Source organism: Neoarius graeffei, chromosome 3 (genome assembly GCF_027579695.1).
Source record: "Neoarius graeffei isolate fNeoGra1 chromosome 3, fNeoGra1.pri, whole genome shotgun sequence".
Classification (NCBI taxonomy): domain Eukaryota; kingdom Metazoa; phylum Chordata; class Actinopteri; order Siluriformes; family Ariidae; genus Neoarius; species Neoarius graeffei.
In genome coordinates, this window is record NC_083571.1 from 70,788,510 (window position 1) to 70,809,908 (window position 21,399).

Sequence of the window (21,399 nt, forward strand, 5' to 3'; positions counted from 1 at the left end):
TGTTTGGTGTCAAACGGCTCACTGTGTCCAAAAATATCAATCAAATCACGCTGATAATCTCACGCAATCTTGTAACCTTGCTTACAAATTCACATTTACAGAGAGTCTCGTACTAAACACCATATCTTTAACACTGAGAGCAGGTCTGAGGTGACGCTTCTTTTCCTATGTAAATCAGGATTCTTTGTTTTTACAGTTGTAGAATCCAGAGTAATAAGAGGGCAGGTGAAGTTAACAGGTAAGCGATTTAGAGAGTTGTGTGTCAGCAGTGAAGATCTTATACAGAACTAGTGAAGAAGGACCAGTCTCCAGATTTTTCATGCTATAAGTAAGTTTTAATGCTGGCTGCTTATCCCTGTTTTAGAATTGCTTAAAACTTTAACATTTCCATAAAAGCAACTACTGGTTCCTTGAAACAGCGTTATATGGTGTTTAGTACGAGACTCTCTGTAAATGTGAATTTGTAAGCAAGGTTACAAGATTGCGTGAGATTTTTATCAGCGTGATTTGATTGTGATATTTTTGGACACAGTGAGCCGTTTGACACCAAACATCAAATAAATAACCAAACTTAAATAAAATTAAGGACATTCTTGTTAACATATAAAATATATAAAATTATTATTTTTGTCTGAAAGTATCCGACAGATAATTTTGGGTTTTTTTTTGGCTTCTCTAACCAGCCAATTTCCTTCCTGTGTCATCAATATAATAATGTAAAGCTCAATCAGATCATTTTAATGTGCAAAATGTTGAATGAATTATTTTGTTTTCTGGTACTTTTACATATTTTTGTGTGTGTGTCACAGCTCCCCATCCATCATGAAGCTGAATCTTTTTTTTCTCCTGTGTCTCACTGGTGAGAGCATTTTAATAAACCACTTTTTGCTCCTCAAAATATTCAATGTTCAATAAATAAATCACACAGAAATATAATTTTATATTTGATTTTGGGAAACTGTACAAAGTCCCAAAAATAATGAATGCCGAAATTACACTAGGTCTAACAAATCAAAAATATAAATGAACACAAATTTATTGCAGACAATTAAAGATATAATTCCATTAATTATGAAACAAGTCAATGACATAAATGAAAGATAAAGGGATGAGTCATACAAGGTTATCATTCCCAGGCCCCTTTTTATTTTATTTTTAAGTTCTTGCTTTCTCCTATTTTAGTGACTTTTACACAGTTATTTATTTCTTGTTTTACTCACGAAACATTTTTGCCTCATGATTTATATGACAATAACAGGAGTCTCACAAATCTTTCCAGAAATGTTTTCAACCTGATTCAAAATGCCATGACGCAAATCAAGTTTGTTTCTGGATTTTGTCCAGTAAAACACAAACAGTAGTTTGCACTGTTAATACTTTTATGAATACTGTGTGAATTCTCAACAGTAACTAAGAACACTGTAGTAGTTCATACGTAGGTTTGAGCGTCTGTTTGGCTGCATTACGCGATCCAGCTATTGGATCAATTATTGTTAAGCCAGTGATGCATCAGATACTGTCCTTGTAAGAAACACACTCCGTCATTGTCATAAGTGGTGAGATTATAAAATAATTATTAAATATAAAATAAAATTAATCTTTAATTTCAAAATAATTTCATAAGATTAATTTAGTAAAATTTAACAAATTTACTAAAATAAGTGTGTGGGTCTGAGAGTCTATCTTTGGGCACCATGCGCATGCATACACACGCGCGCGCGCACACACACCCCTAAGGCAATGTGTTAGGAAGTGAGAGGAAACCGGAGAACTGAGGGGAAGCCCATTCAGAAGAGCAGAACATACATACTTTTTTCTTTACTTTTCCTCACTAGCTCTCTTTAGTTATATTGATAATCAAACATTGACCACTGTACCATGTGTTTCATTAAATATGATGTTACCAACAGGTCTTCTTTCAATCTCTGTGTCCATCCTGCAAACCGTCCCTCACAGCTACGACTTGATAATGACACAAATGACATGGCCTGATGCACAGAAATACTGCAGGGTGATGTACGATGACCTGGCAACAATCCTAAGCATTACTGATTGGATAAGATTTAAGAATGAAGCAGCAAGCAAAGGTCTGAGAAATTTTGCCTGGGTCGGATTGTATAGTGATATCTATAACTGGCGCTGGTCCTTAAACGACCTTCCACTGAAGAATGTCCCTTTTAGCAACTGGTACCCTGGACAGCCTGATAATTATTATAGAAATGAACTGTGTACTATAATCGCTGGATATAATCAATGGTATGATATACAGTGTACGACCATAAGAGCCTTCATATGCTACAATGGTGAGTCGATATCTTCATTTTAGCTTTAAGTTTATACCTAGTTTTATCACTGTCTTTGATTGTGGTACATATGTAATGTAAATTAATGTAAATTGAAATGTGGCATATTTTATTTTGTATCTAAGTATCATATTTTCAGTGCAAGCACAGACAAAAAAAGTGCTCTTCATTTGCTCTTTTGTTGGAAGGAAACAATGAGAGAGGATAAGAGAGTGCAGTTCTTAGTGCTCTGTACTGGCAGAGTCAGGCAGATTGGAAGGCTGAGGGAGTTTGTCCTTGGGAGTGGTGAACAGAAGCACCCCTTAATGAGCTCCAGCCAACCAGTGTTAGAAGGCCCTGCCCCTCTGCCATGTGGCTGCTGGCAGTCTAAAACAGTGGTGCTGAATCACTGTCATGCTTGAACATGCCAGGATAGCGGTCTCTTCAGCACCACTGCAACAGTCTGGTGATAAGTGCTTGTTACCTTGACTGGAAGGGATATAGGCCTGCCCCCATCACAGCAGATGGTACTGCCAGTGGCCATGAGAGGTGCTGAAGGCAGTTTTGGCCTTTGTAATGGGAGTGAGGGTGACCTGCCAAAAGCCCTTTGTAAGGTCAAGTGTTGAGATGAAATATGCTCTCCACAGCTGCTCAGTGAGGTTATCCACTTGGAGTAAGGGGCGGTTGTTGAACTCTGACACCTTGTTCAGCTTTCTGAAGTTGTAACAACATCTCAAACTCTTGTAAGCCTTGGGGACAGTGACAATGGGGCTAGATCAGGGACTGGGGCACTCCTCGAGGATGCCAATTTGGAGCATGTGGGTTACTTCTGTCTCAACAGCTTGATGACTGGCTTCTGGGGCCTGGTAGGGCCACTGATATCCTGATCTTGATATCCTGTTGTAGGATATGTGTCCTCGCAGACACTGCTGAGAACACATCTCCCAACTGACCCTTGAGTTCTTGTCATTGGCTGGGGATTATCTATTCTCCCCTGTGGACTAACCCTTGCTACTGAGCACCTGGTAGAGAAACAGGGAACGCAGAGAGAGTCAGCACCAGCTCTATCCAATACTTAAAGGAATAGAAAATGTAAAGTAAATACATGCATGGGTTGGTAGCTCGTAATATTGAGAGCCTGTAAGAAAAGTTTCAGGCATGTTTGACCATTTATGAGAAAGTTGTTGGCGTTTTTGTATCACTGCTCTAATGCCACCAGTAGGCTGCCATGTTGCCTGTTGGAAGGGCGATGCATGACGTCATTTGGGTGCAAGGCTGAGTGTCGCTCTTCAGTACTGAATGGGGCAAAGCAAAAGGTCTGTCACCTTAGTAATGTCGATTTTTTCACTATACATATGAAATAGTGCATTAATGAGATGCAACCCTCACTGATGGATAAACCCAAAAACTCTTTACATGGTTTTCCCCAAAGCGTTTTAGCATATCGGGCCCAATACGCTTGCTCTGCCTGCCGATACGCTTAGTTCCTTTAGTTAAAATCCGATATGCTTAGATTTATACCGATACGTTAAAATTTCCTACCCACAAGTGACTAGATACATAGGAGAGCAAATAACAGATCCATTTACATACTGATTGATATTTGTGTTAAACAAGCGGTCTTTTTCCCAATGTTTGTGTTGATTCTGTCAAAGTAATATGTCCATGTGGTATGATGTAAACAAACTAATCTGTTGGCTACGTCAAGATCACGTGTTCAAACCGTCCAATAAAAATATCGAAAGAAAACGTCAAACATCCCGGAAGTTTCCGATTCATTATAAGCGATCTCATTGGCTGCCGAATCCGCACCAGACGGACAAAGCCGACTGATTTTAATAAGCTAGGAGAAGACTCGCTGGACAATTTGATCCACATCAGCATGGATGACATCGAGATGGACTATGAGAGGGTTGCCCAACATTGGACCAAGCAAAAGCCAAGGAGAATTAATCTGCTTTTAAAGGAGTAGAAAACTTAATTTATTAGATTGGGTTTGCAGAAAGATTACATACTTATAAACACTCTCACGAAGTGAAGCTGTCCAAATGTGTCAAATATAGCATAATTTCAAATAACAAATCATAAGCATTTTTGGCAGTGTGAGATCACTGGGATACATTTAACAAAAGGTGGCTCCGGATTAATCTTTTGTTAAAGGCTCACAGTGACGTCACACTGCCAAATATGCTTATCATTATTATTCGAAATTATGCTACATTTGACAGAATGTTTTTATAAATACATAATCTTTCTGCAAACTTAAATGTATGAATTAAGTTATTTTCCTTTAAATATGTTTTAATCCTAATCTAGTCCATTTAATAAAGTGCCAAAATTTAAACTTTATAATATGCAGTTGCCTTACTTTTCTTTTCAGTGCATCTTAGTTATACATATATTACAGTAGTTGCATCAGAAACATTCTAAATCATTACAGTTATAGTAATACAGCAACTTATTTTAAGGTGGCAGTTCTTAGGTTCAGATCCCTTTGTGATCAACAGGAGGTCATGATGATCGATTCTCTTCATTGGATTGCATAAGCTGGAGCAAAACCACTGTTCATATTTTCATGCACATTTTTGTTACAACACTACTTGATCATAGATAATTAAGTGCAAGGGATCCCCGTAGATTTTCAAATCTATCGTATACCTCAGTAATCTATAACAAAACAGTTTAACTTGCATGTTGAACTTTAAGGTGAAATTTCAAATGTGTATACATTAATACTATTTAGGTCAGAAATCATTGAAGCACTGTTAAAATCTATCCTATAATCATGTATCTAAAACCTCTCAGAGACCCTGAAAATGCACCTGAGAGCATCTATTTTCAAAACATTTTCCGGGGGGGCATGCCCCCGGACCCCCCTAGTTTCGCTTCACGCCGTTGGCGCTCAATTGTCTGTGTTTTATCATGCCAGAATTTAGGGCTTTAGGGCCCGTTTACACGAGGACGCTGTCGGGTAAAAACGACTAAATATTTTATCGGAAGTGCCTTTCGTCTACACGGGGACGGCATTTCCAAGGCTGAAAAACGGAAAAAATTGAAAACGCCTTCCAGAGTGGATAAGTTAAAAACAGCCCCCGTTGCATATCCGTCTAAACTACCCAATACGCGAAACTCTGCTCGGATCTGCTCACGTCGGGTACGCGTTTACGTCATACATATGTCATATACTGTACATGCCAGCCCGGGAAGTAAGAAAGTAAGTAAAAAAGTAAGAGCACGTCTGATTACATCGATCCAACGGACCTTCAAGCTGCTCTGGCAGCTTTAATAAACGTCCAGGAGTCCTTCGAACATCTATACCGAATCTGCACATATACCGTTAATGAACAGAGGCGGGTATAGCATGCTCTTACTTTTTTACTTACCATAGCCAGAGTAGTCAAAGTTTTCGCGGTGCAGATCAGACAAGACGGAAGACGTTGCGCATGCGTGCAGACATAGCGGAGGTCTTTCACAGCACCACCTAGCCGCCTGGCATGCACATCCAATTGAATTCCACACATTTATGCGTCACCGTATAGACCCCTTCGCAGTAAACGTCATTCATACGAAAGCAGAAATTGCGCGCGCAGCCTGGACCCAAAAAAGACTCAGAAATGCCTAGTTGTTGTGTTTTCGGGTGTCAGAATCGTAGCAGTGATGGGGTTAAAATGTTCAGAATTCCAGCAGGATCTCACCCATTTCAAAAAAAATCGCCGACGTCTATGGCTACAAGCCATCAAACGTGTAGACTGGGATGAAAGCACTATCAAAAATGCACGGGTTTGCAGCGCCCACTTCATCACAGGTAAGATCAGGCTATTTATTAAATCTTTCTTTTTTATTCTTTCTAGTCTTCGTTTACTGATGTAGCAAAATACTTTGGTAACGTTTGTCTGATTAGCTGGGTCATAGTTACACAATGTAATGAATATTGTTAGCATGTTAACTTAGCTTTGCATGCAATTTTGTTTGTAGGAGAGGTCTTGCTTGACTCAAGCAGTCCAGATTTTGTGCCATCATTATTTGTGTATGCCGAAAATCACAATTTTAAAGCAAGGATGGAAAGGTAAAATTGTGTGCCCTCACTCTAAATGCCAACTTGCGTTGACTGCTCTAACCTAGCTCCCGCCCCGTTCAGTTTCATTTCTGGTCTCTGTCTCTCGCTTTTTACGCAGCTCTGATTTCTCTTAGCTGCACTCTTTACACTATCATTCCTTTCATGCCATTACCTCCTGCAAATTGCTGTTTAGTGTTGGTATTTGCTGTTGTAGCTAAAGCCACATTGCCATCACATCACTGGCATAATTTGATTAAAACAAAATGAATATGAATGTCCCATTGTTAATCAAGTTGTACATGCCCGCACATAACATAATCATATGCGTCTAAAGACTTGTAGGCACAAAGTTTTTCGTGGGTGTACACTGAAGTCTTGTCAATAAGGTACAAGTATATCTGGCCATTGTATACCAGGGAACTTACTAACATCGTCCGTCCACTCTTTAATTAAATGCGGATCCGGTAGGCGATGTCCACTTGTTAGAGTTAACTTATTTATGTAGCATTCTCGATCTTGTAACGACAATTGTTTTGCATAATCTGACAGCTCATAATCCCGGTCTATGGGCAGCGCCATTGTTTCTGGGTCCAGGCTGCGCGCGCATCCTGGCAACGGTCGGTTTGTTTACAAACATGTGAAGGGGTCTATAGACGCAGATTTCCTCCTTGAAAACGGTCATGTAGACGCGGAAAAAAGTGAGAACGAAAACGGACTTTTGCGTTTTTGTTTCAGACCGTCCCCGTGTAAAGTGGGCCTTAATTTTTTTCTGGGGAAAACACTGCTCTTTACCTATCAAGCAAGGCTGAAGCTATGCGTTACACTACTCATTAACATGCTTAGCATGCTCTCGACTCATTCATGAAAAACTTCCTCATCAAAACATCACCAGGCTAGCCTACCGTAATTACCATGGTAGACATTTGAACCCCCGTGGCAATGCAGAAAGAGGTGTAGCATACCCTCCGACAGATAGTGGACTTGACTGATGGTTTTCAATATTTATTTCCATAAACCAATTCTATAAAACTAACGTGAGAACTTGTAAAACACAGAAAATACAACAGTTACATTTTGTTTCCACTTAGCACTATATATTAAGCAATACTTTGCTTATAATTAAGCAATAGTTTGCTTCTTTTTGTGTCTACGCTTTTTTACCTGTTTTGTACAATGAGAGCTAAGTGAACCGGAGTCAAATTCCTCGTGTGTGTCCACATACCTGGCAATTAAAGTGTTTCTGATACACCGAAGCTTCACTACACAGGTGAGCAAAAGAGTTAGCATAGCTTTCTGACACAAATCGTCAAAACAAATAAGTATGACCATAAACAAACACACACTAACCCTGTGCCTCCTCGGTGAGTTGCTAAAAAACATTCATCCTCCGACGCTTTATTATTAAGTTACCATTACTGCTTTATTGCCTCATTTTCCTTTGTTTATCTTGAACCTTTACTGTTTTTACCGTTAGCTAGTTCATTCCTTCTTCTTCTTCTTCTTCTGTCGATTTATTGGCGGTTAACAATCGATGTGTATTACCGCCATCTACTGGGCTGAGGTGTGATCTCAAGGGATATTAATCATTGCAAATGCTTGCATGAGGATAAATCAAAACTGAGCCTGTAGTCAGACCTTGAGCAGGTCACGTCTTAATTATATCACTGTTCTAATGAATGTTCAGATGTATGTGTGTGAGTGAAACCTTGGCGATGGTATACAATAATATGTTCTTATGATATGATAATGTGCAGACAGATATCAAAGGCCATTCCTTAGGTCAGAGATAGCAAAGGGCAAGATGTTCCTGATAGAGTGTTCAAAAAGATATCAATATTATGTCTCGAGCAATGTGTCATCACAACAGTACAGTACACAGTGAGACACAAGGTCACAGAAGAATTCTAGCCTTCTAGCTGAAATAGTAAAATAGAATGGAGTAGAATATTAACAATATTAAGAGATGTATGCTTGAGTTAATCCTTGCTCTTCTTGACGTGTATTGGTGCTCAGAGGGTGGGCATGCCCTATCAGCCCTCGTCCCACCTCACCAGAGCTTAGAGAAACTCCGGCCAAATTGTCTAGAATTTGTGTAGAATGCTAAACCACAGCGATTCATCCAATCCCGTGGGTTTTTCTCGGGGTCTGGGTACCTTAACACAATTTCCCCTCCCATTGGTGACACGAAAGGACAGTCTCGAGATTAATTATTCTGTGTTAACTCATACAGACGTGCACGCACTAATTCTTCCCGTGGTATTCTCCACGAGGATAAACCAATTCTTCCCGTGACGACCAGTCACGAGGATAAACAAATCGGCCCATGAAACCATTCATGAGGATAAACAAATCTTCCCGTGAAACCCTTCACGAGGATAAACAAATCTTCCCATGAAACCATTCATGAGGATAAACAAATCTTCCCATGAAACCATTCATGAGGATAAACATATCTTCCCGTGAAACCCTTCACGAGGATCTAGTTCATTCCGTGGTCAAGTCCCCTTTTTTATACCGCAAAAACTCAACGCAGCAAGGAAGTAGGAAGTAGGTTAGCGGTCTTCAAAATAAAAGCTTATTATAACCTTAAGCTCCAAAACGGGCAATATACATATAAAAACAGATGAATTACATTTTCTTATAATAAACTCAAATCATAAAATATATTTATATACAAAAATCATATCAAAATGCATTTAAAATAACTATTCATTTTTAAGATTTAACCTTATGAACAATACAAGCTGGCGGCACGGTGATGTAGTGGTTAGCGCTGTCGCCTCACAGCAAGAAGGTCCGGGTTCGAGCCCCGTGGCCGGCGAGGGCCTTTCTGTGCGGAGTTTGCATGTTCTCCCCGTGTCCGCGTGGGTTTCCTCCGGGTGCTCCGGTTTCCCCCACAGTTCAAAGACATGCAGGTTAGGTTAACTGGTGACTCTAAATTGACCGTAGGTGTGATTGCGAGTGTGAATGGTTGTGTGTCTATGTGTCAGCCCTGTGATGACCTGGCGAGTTGTCCAGGGTGTACCCCGCCTTTTGCCCGTAGTCAGCTGGGATAGGCTCCAGCTTGCCTGCGACCCTGTAGAACAGGATAAAACAGCTAGAGATCATGAGATGAGACAATACAAGCTGCCTTCTGGTAGACAAAATGAGAGACAGCAATCATAAAATCAAGAAGGGGTTTGCTACAGAGGGTAAACAAACACTGTTTTACAATACAGGATTCATGTGAACATTACAGGAGGATGCACTTGTACAGAAAAGGCAGAAATATTGCCGGAAACACCCAAGCTGCTGGTATGGTATGGATTGATTTGGTAAAATTCATAGATGTAAAAGATACAGTATAAATCGCACCAAGGATAACAAAGTATAAAATACACTTTTTTCCAATGTGGTCCTCTTGATGACAACAGGAAACAATAAAATATAAGAGGCAATAATAAATTGACAAAATTGTATCAACAATGATGAAAAAGTCAAACAAAAAAATATACTAACTGTCATTATCACAGAGTACAACTAGATTACAGAAATAGCACCAAAATGATTAAAAAATTGTTATATATATACACACACACACACACACATCATACTGGGTTTGGAATTTACTCCATAAAAATTGTTTCACCTGTTTCTTAAAATTATCACGTTTGACTAGATTGCAGTGATCGAGGTCGGCTATTCCACAAATAAATTCCTGCATACCTAAAAGAACTCTGAATGGTTTCCGTAAAGTGTGACCTCACTTACAATTCATGGCCATATTCGACAAAATCAGGGATGAGAATGAAAAATATTTAAAAAGTCTGAAAAAACCAGGGCGGGGCCCATGGCCCAGGGGGGCGGGGCCCATGGCCCAGGGGGGCGGGGCCCATGGCCCAGCAGGGCGGGGCCCAGGGGTTCCAGGGGCTAATGACTTTTGGCTATTTTATTTATTTATTTATTTATTTTATGTAGTGAAAATTCATTATGTCTGATAATTATAACTATTCTTTTAAGTTCGTTTCTTAAGACACGTATTTTTTAGTATGTTACCTCGCTTGTTGACAGTTTCGGCGAACACTTCCGCCTTCTTCAAAACAGTCACCAGATGTCGAGTGGTGACGTGCCTTATCAGCTGATGTTACTCTATGGAGGCGTGAACGTCCCGCCCAATTTGACAGGTAGTCCACGCCTCCTGCTGTCAGGTCGCTGCCCCAGGACTGCGCTCCAGGTGTGTGACAGCGTGTACGCTCCCTCATCCCGGTTCATGGTCCTCTGCGCCCGCTTACGTATCTCCACTGCCTCCAAAATCCAACGCTGATATCTATTCTCTTCAGCGCGAATGACTCTGGCCTCTTCCCAATTCATTATATGATTTTGTCGTTTGCAGTGGTCTGAAATGGCTGATTTTAAGTTTTCCTGGCTTGCTTTTTCTTTTTCGGATCTTGTGAGTCTTTTTGTTGTTTCTTTTTCACATTCTAATTGGTGTTCTTTCCTGCGAGTGTGGAAGCATCTGCCCGTTTCACCAATATAGACTTTATTGCATGAGCGGCAAGGGATTTCATATATGATATTGCATTTATTGTCCAGTTGTATTTTATCTTTGGGGTGAACTAGCAGCTGTCGGAGGTTCTTGTATGGTTTGACCGGGGTGTTGATGTGGTATTTCCTCATGGATCGTTGGATGCGTTCTGTAACTCCTTTTATGTATGGTAATGTGACAAAGCCCCGGTTTGTTTTTTCTGTGTTTTTTCTTGTTTGTTTGTTTCTTTCCTTTTTTTGTGTCTGTGATTTTCCTTTCCGAATTGCCCACGGTGGATATTGGCAGTTTTTTAATGCCTGTTGGATGTGTTGTTCCTCCTCCTGTCTGTCTTTCTCCTCCGTGATGCTCTGTGCTCTGTCGTATAGTGTTCTGATTACTGACATTTTGTGTGCGATGGGATGTTCAGATGTCCAGAGAAGATATTGGTCGGTATGTGTAGGTTTTCTGTATGTTGTAATTCTGATGTTCCCTTCTTCTGTGTGGTGTATTTTTAGGTCCAGAAATGCTATTGTCTTGTCCGTTTCCTCTTCGTGTGTGAATTTGATGTTGCCTGTCTTGTCTATGGAGTTTAAATGATCCGTGAGTTGTTGTGTGTGGCCTGTTTTGGTTATTTCAAGAATGTCATCAACATATCTTTTCCAGAAGATAGGTTTGCAGTCATCCGGTGCTGTTTCTATGGCTCGGGTTTCCAGATCCTCCATAAAAAAGTTGCATAGAGTGGCAGATAGCGGGTCCCCCATTGCAAATCCCTCTTTTTGTCTATAGATTGTACCTCTGTATTGGAAATATGTGGACGTGGAAATGAAATGTAATAGTTTTGTTATGTCCTGTGCTGTAAGTTTTGTACGTTTTTTCAGGGTTCTGTCTGCTTTTAACCGGTTTTCTACTATGTTAAGAGTGTTTGTGACCGGTGTTTTTGTAAAGAGGGATATGACGTCATGTGATACAAAGATTTCATCCTTTTTTATCTTGATTTCCTTTAGTTCTTTCGCCAGTTGTTTTGAGTTTTTGCAGTGGTATTCCGTAAGTCCGAGGAGTGGTTTTATTATGTCTGCCAGTGTCTTGGAAAGGTTGTAGGTAACTGATCCTATACTGTCTACTATGGGTCTTAGTGGTGCTCCGGGTTTATGAATTTTTGGTGTGCCGTATATCCGGGGGGTGATGTTTGCTGTGGGGATGAGGTGGTTGTATGTTTGTTTATCAATTTTGTTGTCATCCATTAACGGTTTGAGTAATAGTCTTTTTTTTCTTTTCCTCCGTCGGGTCTTTTTTGAGTATTTCATATGTGTTTGGGTCCGTGAGCATTTCATTCATTTGTTTTTCATATTGATTAGTGTCCATGATAACCGTGGTCCTCCCTTTATCAGCCGGTAGTATTGTTATTTTCTTGTTCTTTGCGAGTGTCCTGATGGCTTCCATTTCCTGTTTAGTTGTGTTTCTGGGTGGCGGTTTAGCTGAGGTGAGGATGCCTGCTATTTCGTTCCTTAATGCGGCTTTCTGTCCTTGGTCCTGTAACATGTTGCATGCTAGTTCCGTAGCCAGTATGAATTCTTCATTCGGGATTTTATTTGGTGTGATGGCATAGTTTAGTCCCCGTGAGAGTATAGTGCGTTCTGCTGTTGTTAGTGTGTGTTTAGACAGGTTGCAAATCCATTTTTCATTTATTTGCTTGTCCTTGCATTTATTTTGTTTCTTTTTGATAAGCCTATTTAGTTTTTTAATATGGCGTGTTTTTGTTTTTGAGAATTCTTGTTCTTGTATTATATTCAGATGTTCTTCCATACTTTTTTCCATGTCACTGCTGAGTTTGAACCGGAGTTTGAAATCTTGTGTTCTTTGTGTTCTCATCTCATCTCATCTCATTATTTCTAGCCGCTTTATCCTTCTACAGGGTCGCAGGCAAGCTGGAGCCTATCCCAGCTGACTACGGGCGAAAGGCGGGGTACACCCTGGACAAGTCGCCAGGTCATCACAGGGCCGACACATAGACACAGACAACCATTCACACTCACATTCACACCTACGGTCAATTTAGAGTCACCAGTTAACCTAACCTGCATGTCTTTGGACTGTGGGGGAAACTGGAGCACCCGGAGGAAACCCACGCGGACACGGGGAGAACATGCAAACTCCACACAGAAAGGCCCTCGCCGGCCCCGGGGCTCGAACCCAGGACCTTCTTGCTGTGAGGCGACAGCGCTACACCACCGTGCTGCCCCTTCTTTGTGTTATTTCTGTATTTAAATTGTTGATTTTGTTTGTCGTGCATCTAATTCTTTCTCTTACCAGAGTCATTCGCGCTCTTTCGATGGTCCTTTCCGCGTTTCTTGTTGGTATCGGATTTTTTATGTAGAGGCTTGCTGGAATGACGCCTTCGTCTCGGCAGCGGAGATTGAAGCGGAGATGGTTTCTTTGTCGCGCCAGTTTTTTCTTTAGTTTTTCCAGGCAGCGTACCTCTTTGGCACAATCTTCTCCATAACTTATTTTTAATATGTAGTGGAAATTCATTATGTCTGATAATTATAACTATTCTTTTAAGTTCGTTTCTTAAGACACGTATTTTTTAGTATGTTACCTCGCTTGTTGACAGTTTCGGCGAACACTTCCGCCTTCTTCAAAACAATTAGAATGTGAAAAAGAAACAACAAAAAGACTCACAAGATCCGAAAAAGAAAAAGCAAGCCAAGAAAACTTAAAATCAGCCATTTCAGACCACTGCAAACGACAAAATCATATAATGAATTGGGAAGAGGCCAGAGTCATTCGCGCTGAAGAGAATAGATATCAGCGTTGGATTTTGGAGGCAGTGGAGATACGTAAGCGGGCGCAGAGGACCATGAACCGGGATGAGGGAGCGTACGCGCTGTCGCACACCTGGAGCGCAGTCCTGGGGCAGCGACCTGACAGCAGGAGGCGTGGACTACCTGTCAAATTGGGCGGGACGTTCACGCCTCCATAGAGTAACATCAGCTGATAAGGCACGTCACCACTCGACATCTGGTGACTGTTTTGAAGAAGGCGGAAGTGTTCGCCGAAACTGTCAACAAGCGAGGTAACATACTAAAAAATACGTGTCTTAAGAAACGAACTTAAAAGAATATTTATTTATTTTCTTTATTATTAGACAGGGAGATTATTATTAGACAGGGAGATTATTAGACAGGGACATTATTATTAGACAGGGAGATTATTAGACAGGGAGATAATAATCTCCCTGTCTAATAATAATCTCCGTGTCTAATAATAATCTCCCTGTCTAATAATATCCTTGTCTAATAATAATCTCCCTGTCTAATAATAATCTCCGTGTCTAATAATAATCTCCCTGTCTAATAATAATTAGACAAGGATATTATTAGACACGGAGATTATTATTAGACACGGAGATTATTATTAGACACGGAGATTATTATTAGACAGGGAGATTCTTTTGTGTAATCTGAGCTGAAGTGGGTTTTGTGCTTTGGTTTTTTTGGGGCGCGCGCGTGCTCTCTCTGCCATGAAGATCCTGTAGGCTGCGCTGACTCAGCTGAAAACTCCGGTCCTCGAGAAAAGAGATAAAAGCCTGCCCACACTGAAAGCTGATTGGCTTATTTTGCTGAGTAACCCAATCAGGATGCTCTTTGTCTGGCATGCGCTACATGAACAAGCACACAGTCTCCCTCGCGCGCGCACATTCTAAGATGCGTGATGCAGACCTTAATGTTGCGCGCACGCTCAAAAACGATCATTTTGGTCTGAAAACGTCGGAAATCCGCCGATCGGCAGATAATTCTCATCCCTGCAAAATGGACCATAGCGCCAGCGACATTTCTTCACTGATTTTCTCGAGTATTTCGGACAATGACACGAATAACGATGATGATCATGATAAACAAACATTACCATATCAATTGGTTACACACAAGTGAACAATAGAGTTGTTTTAGTTAGTCATTACCAAGGCTTTTTTGACAACACTAAATCAAAGCAAGACACCAATCATACAACAAATATCAAGCTGCTTAGCTGCATCAGAAATTATTACGTTTATGCTCAAAGGAACTCAAAATAACATATCACGCTTAATAAAAACTTAGAGAAGCCATAAAAAGTGTTTTCTTACCCTTTGAACTTCTCTTTTGCGGACTACTGACTGTGGTGTCTCGTTTGTCTTGTCCGATTTTTGGCCAAAGATTGTGGGAACCACATCTGGATTCAGCACTGGCTTGTACAGTATTCCTAATGCCCCGTGCATCAGAGTTGTTTGAGGGAAACAATTTTATTCATAATGTTCTGAGCACACGAGCTGCAAATGTGCTGTTTTTGCACCCGAAGGGCCATTCCAGTCAGCCCATAAAAGGTCTATCCCTGGGTGGCAAATGGCATTTATCCATTACCTTCTTAGTTTTTTTTGTACATTGGGAATTGATACAGGCTAGTTTTTTCACTTCTGCCATTGTTGTCTCCAGTAATGTTCACATTGTAAAGCAGTGTTTGTTTACCCTCTTTCTGCATTGCCATGGAGGTTGCACTGTCTACGACGGTAATTACGGTAGGCTAGCCTGGTGACAACTTGATGAGGAAGTTTTTCATGAATGAGTTGAGAGCATGCTAAGCATGATAACGAGTCCTTATGCTGCCAGGAACGTGGAAAAACTCACGCACTTGCCTCTTCAACAGATTTAGGTAAGTCGGATTGTACGCAAATCTGTTTGTAGGTTGTTTAGCAAAGTTACAGTCTGCAGAATGAGGCTGTCATGGCAGAACTACTTGTACCGGGGATATAAATAAGAAAAGTTGCCTCCCCCACTCAGTCATGTAGGAGGACATCAGCTGTTCACTTTCCCTCACTGTTTATCAGTAACATAAGTATTATCTTTCCCCCTCCACTTTTTTGTTAGAGAAATGGAATTTCATTTTTTTTTCATGTCAACTTTTAATGAAATAATCTCCAGCCAGGGGCAGCTTCAAGTTTTACTCGCTATGCGGTGCTTCTGTGTCTTGCACCCAAATGACATCAGGGCATTGCCAGAAAGGATCAGGGGGAATTTTCTGATTGGTTAAAATATTTTCAATGGTGGCATCCATTAAATCGTCCATTCTGCATAGAAACTGACTTTCGGAGATGGATATCTTAGTTATGTGAGCTCCTTATTTTCAATTATTTGCATGAATCGGTAGTTTATATCAGACTATCTTCTTAACTGTATTTGAAAAATGGGTTTTCTTTTCCTTTAAGCAAATTTACATGATCTAGCTGTGTTGCAAGCCCTGTGATGACCTGGCGACTTGTCCAGGGTGTACCTCGCCTTTCGCCCGTAGTCAGCTGGGATAGGTTCCAGCTTGCCTGCGACCCTGTAGAACAGGATAAAGCGGCTACAGATAATGAGATGAGATGAGCTGTGTTGCAGCGGGGGTGTGGCCTAGCATCAGTTTGTGAATGGAGGGCGGGGCCAGGGCAGGTGAGTGGCAAAGTCAATGCACCTATTGTCAATTAATGGTGTGTGTGTGTGTGTGTGTGTGTGTGTTGCAGTGACAGAGGAGGATAAAAAAGGAGAGAGAGAGCAGAGAGAAGGGCTCTCCCCACACCAGAACACAGCTCTGTGTGTGTGTGTGTGTGTGTGTGTGTGTGTGTGTGTGTGTGTGTGTGTGTGTAAACAGATGTTAAAGCTGAAAAGCGAAAGTAAAATAAAAGTGTGCGTGAATGTCATCTCTCACCTGCCATGCTTCTGCACTCCACCCACATCAGGGACTTATTACAGTGGTGTCAAAAATAGGGAGTATGGAAGGGAACCATAACATGGAGTCCCTGATGTGGGTGGAGTACAGAAGCACAGCAGGTGAGAGATAATGTTCACACACACTTGTTTTCCTTTCGCTTTTCAGCTGTAACGTCTGTTTAGCCACACACAGACACATGCGCACACACACAGCTGTGTTCTGGTCTGGGGAGAGCCCTTCTCTCTGCTTTCTCCGTCATTTTCTATGCTCCTCCATCACTGTAACACACACACACACACACACACACACACACACACACACACACACACACACACACACAACATTAGTTGACAACAGGTGCATTGACTTTGCCACTCACCTTCCCTGGTCCTGCCCTCCATTCACAAACTGATGCTAGGCCACGCCCACAGTGCCACAAGCTGGTTTAAGACTCTCTTACCCAGCTACTGCAGACAATAATTCACTGGGCCTATTCGGTACATACGGTATGACGACGTAGGGGCCTTGCAAATGGGATAGGAACTTGCAGTTGGCACTGGTTGGAGCAGGAGCACACGGTCCCCTGACTGGAACTCTCAGGGTTGGGCAGGGCATTTTCTAGACATGTTGTTCCTGTTGAGCCGCTTGCATGTGTTCTCTAATGATGGGGGCCACCCAATCAATCTGGTCCTGGATTTTCTGCCCAATCTTGGTGACAGACTTGTATGGGGATGATTGTTCCTCCCAGGCCTCATTTCCCTTACAGAAAAACCACATGAACTTCGCATGTGACTTCTCACATGTGAAATACTGGTATGTGGAAAACGTGTTTTGCACATGGGAAACATGTTATTTGCACATGGGAAACATGTGGTTTAGGACCAATTTTATGTGAATCACGTGGGAATGTTTTCCACATGTGCTCTACATGGTAACACATGTTATAAAATCTGATATCATGTATTCCACATGTGGTTTTGCACATGGAAAACGTGGTTTTGGCCCAATTTTATGTGAATCACATGTGGGAATGTTTTCCACATGTGGTAACATGTTTTCCACATGTTACAAAATCTGATACCATGTATTCCACATGTGGTAACATGTGATCACGTGAAATACATGGGAAATTCATGTGTTTTTTCTGTAAGGATTGCCATGTCAAACAAGCCCCTGGGTCTCTGACCAAACAAAAGGTCAAAGTTTGTGAATCCCATAGAGGCTTGAGGGATCTCCCAGATGGTCAAGAGCACACAGGGTAGGAATAGGTCCCAGTTTTGGCCTTGTCTACCACTCATCAGAGCATCCTCTTGATAGTTTGTTTGAACCGTTCAATGAGGCTGTGAGTTTGGGGGTGATAGACAGAGGTCCTGAGATGTTTAATCTGTTCCACAGATTAAAACAGTTCCACTATTAGCTTTGACATGAAGGGGATGCCCTGGTCAGTCAGCAGGTCTTGGGTTATCCCCACGAGAGCTGAACAGGAGCACCATTTCCTTGGCAAAGTTTTTTGGAGGTGGCTTTGCACAGGGGGACAGCTTCATGATGTCTGTGGCATAGGCAACAATCACAAGAATGTATCAATGGCCACAGGCAGACTTTGAAGGCAGCTCAACTAGATCCACACCCATCCACTCGAAAGGGACCCTAATAATGAGTAGAACTATTGGGGGATCAGGGCTGGTTTTTATGGTGAGCACGAGCATATCTATCTGGTCTCTTGGCTCCCAGACGGATTGTTTCACCTAGTGGTAGAAATCTGCAGTGGCTCTTCTTCCTTTAAAGCATGGTAGGCCTGCTGGACATCACTCACTTGGGCCAGCCCTCTTGGTTGGTGACTCTCTCGAAGGTCAAGGGAGTTGTCTCCTAAGTCAGAAACAGCATTCCAGACATTACTCACCTTGATGCATGAACGGTGTCCCTGTATACTTCCCCAGCACCTCACAGAGTGTGAGAAGAAGCAATTCTTCACAAGCTTCCGTCACAATGTGTTAGAAGGCCCCACCCCTCTGACATGTGGCTACCAGTAGTCCAAAACAGTGCTGCTGAATCGCTGTCATGCTTGAGCATGCCAGGGGAGCTGTCCCTTCAGCATGACTGCGGTAGTTTAGGAAGGAGAACTTCATACCTTGACTGCAAGGGACGTAGGCCTGCCATTGTCATGTCTATCAGTTTTTTTAAAAATTCACCTAAAACCATTTCTTTTTTTTACCATCAGGTCACAAAACATGTAATCTTTAATGAATGATATGTTAAAAGATAACTTTAATTTTCTGAGATGTAATAAAAACATATTTATATGCCAGAGTCAGAACGTAACAGAAGTGTTATGGACATATATATTCTCAATTTTAACAATGTAGTATTACTTTTTGAAACATAGGAAGGTGATGTTTTAGCAAATATAATTAATAAACATGTGTAGTAGAATAAACATACACATTCTTTCAATAAGATTAACATGGTATAGAGCTAGATTGTAATTAATTTGTAACAGACACGAGATGGACAATCGTAACAGAAGTAATGTAACAGACATCATTTTGGAACTCATAGGCTTGACTTTGGCATATAAATATGTTTTTATTACATCTCAGAAAATTAAAGTTATCTTTTAACATATCATTCATTAAAGATTACATGTTTTGTGACCTGATGGTAAAAAAAGAAATGGTTTTAGGTGAATAAGTTCATGTCCCCATTTCAGTACCCATAAGCGTGGAATCACTCATATATATGGGGCGGCATGGTGGTGTAGTGGTTAGCACTGTAGCCTCACAGCAAGAAGGTCCGGGTTCGAGCCCCATGGCCGGCGAGGGCCTTTCTGTGTGGAGTTTGCATGTTCTCCCCATGTCCGCGTGGGTTTCCTCCGGTTGCTCCGGTTTCCCCCACAGTCCAAAGACATGCAGGTTAGGTTAACTGGTGACTCTAAATTGACCGTGAGCGTGAATGGTTGTATGTGTCTATGTGTCAGCCCTGTGATGACCTGGCGACTTGTCCAGGGTGTACCCCGCCTTTCGCCAGTAGTCAGCTGGGATAGGCTCCATCTTGCCTGAGATCCTGTAGAATAGGATAAAGCCGCTAGAGATAATGAAATTATATATATATATATATATATAAATAATGTACACACACACACAACTATGGAAAACATCAAGTAAACTCTTTAGTCGTCTCAGGTTTTGTTTGTTTTTTGCTTTTACAGCTAATTTCAGTGGTGCTGCCAAGTTCATCGGCATTAATAGTCCAAGACTGACCTGGCCTGAGGCTCAGGCTTATTGCCGAACACATCACACAGACTTGGCCAGCTCTCTTAACAGCTCCGACAATGACATGTTAGTGAAGATAAAGATTGCCCAGGGTGATTCATGGATTGGCCTATACAGAGACATGGAGACTTGGAAGTGGACAGATGGAACCAGTGCTTCAAATATCCCATGGCAGCCTGGACAACCTAATAATTATTATGGCCGTGAGAATTGTGCAATGCTTTATACCAGTAACGGACTGTTCCAAGATGACCCATGCACCACTCAGCGTTATTTTTTCTGTCACACCAGTGAGTAATTATCCAACTTTCCGTAACCTAATAAAGTAAAGGGAGAGATGGTTGATGAGGTTAAAGATTAGAGCAATATTAAATTAAAACAATTTTTGTGTGCGCGCGCGTGTATTTTCCACAGGTCACCCAACAAGGAGGCACATAGTGAGACTGCAGGTGAAGTCTGATGGGAGTGTGCTTGATCCTGCTGAACAGTCATATGTTTTAGAGCAGGTGAGTCACAAGACATGTCTGAAATTTTGTGAAATTTTGTTTTTCAGCAGCCTTGTCAATTTTCTGTTATTTTCAAACATTTTTGTTCCTTTTATTCATTCTTGGTTTTGGGGTGAAAAGTATTTCTTCTCTTATTGGATTGATTTACAAAATCCTGATTCTGATCCCCAGATCAAGCAAAAACTGAAAGACAGTGTCATGTTGGAGAACACCACAGTGACCTGGACGGTCCAGCCAGATGGAACCATCTTCCACAAGAAAAAAAAGGATGGCCTGTAACTAAAGCTGTAAAACTAAACCCCTTAAATTCTGACCTGCAATGTCTAAATGCTCACTTCACATCAAGTCAATTGCAAACTAAAAGAAATGTTATTTATCCTCCAACATTTAAGCTCCAAATCAGGAGGAGGCATCAGAGGACAAAATTAGCCACAAGTAGAGGACTAAACATAGATTTTGTTGCACTGTTTGCAACACTCTCTCTTTGACTTTGTCACCTCAACCCTAAATTCACTGTCAGCTATTTAATATTCAACATTTTCAGCGTTTACTGCAAATAGCCACGTGACATGGTAATGAAAGTCAAAGAGGGCATTTTCAAATAATGCAACACAGAGGTCAATGTATCAGTGTGTTGTGGCAAAGAATAAAAGTTATGGAATATGACCAAAATGTTAATAAAATGTGTGTTCCTTGAACATTCCTATATAAATACACCTACCACTATTATTGCAATTCCTTTTTTCTTCTTCTAACTCTGCAGTTAGAAATATATACAGTACTTATTGCTATCATTGTGTTTTATTTCTATTTTCTGTACCTATATGCATTAAGAATATCAATAATATAGTCAACACACTTTAAAATAAACATTTTGTCACCACTGCAGTCTATGGTATTAAGTTTATTTTGGTCTGCCAATAATAATAATAACAAACGAAAGGTGTTTGTCTTCATCCATAACAATGCATCATCACGATACGTCAAAACTGTCCTCAGGTCAGCACCAAACTAAGGAAATGGACAGAATTTAGAAAAAGTGATATACTTACCGTTT

The 21,399-nt window shown here is 41.1% G+C and overlaps 1 protein-coding gene across 1 annotated transcript; it reads left to right on the top strand.

Moving 5' to 3' along the window:
• The first annotated feature begins 253 nt into the window (after positions 1-253).
• Positions 254-20,838, top strand: LOC132883504 (macrophage mannose receptor 1-like). The gene is made up of 6 exons (XM_060917211.1): positions 254-328; positions 810-859; positions 1,911-2,303; positions 19,773-20,126; positions 20,251-20,342; positions 20,514-20,838. Exons 2-6 carry the CDS (start codon positions 823-825, stop codon positions 20,619-20,621), a joined length of 984 nt encoding a protein of 327 aa, XP_060773194.1. The 5' UTR covers positions 254-328; positions 810-822; the 3' UTR covers positions 20,622-20,838.
• The last annotated feature ends 561 nt before the right edge of the window (positions 20,839-21,399 follow it).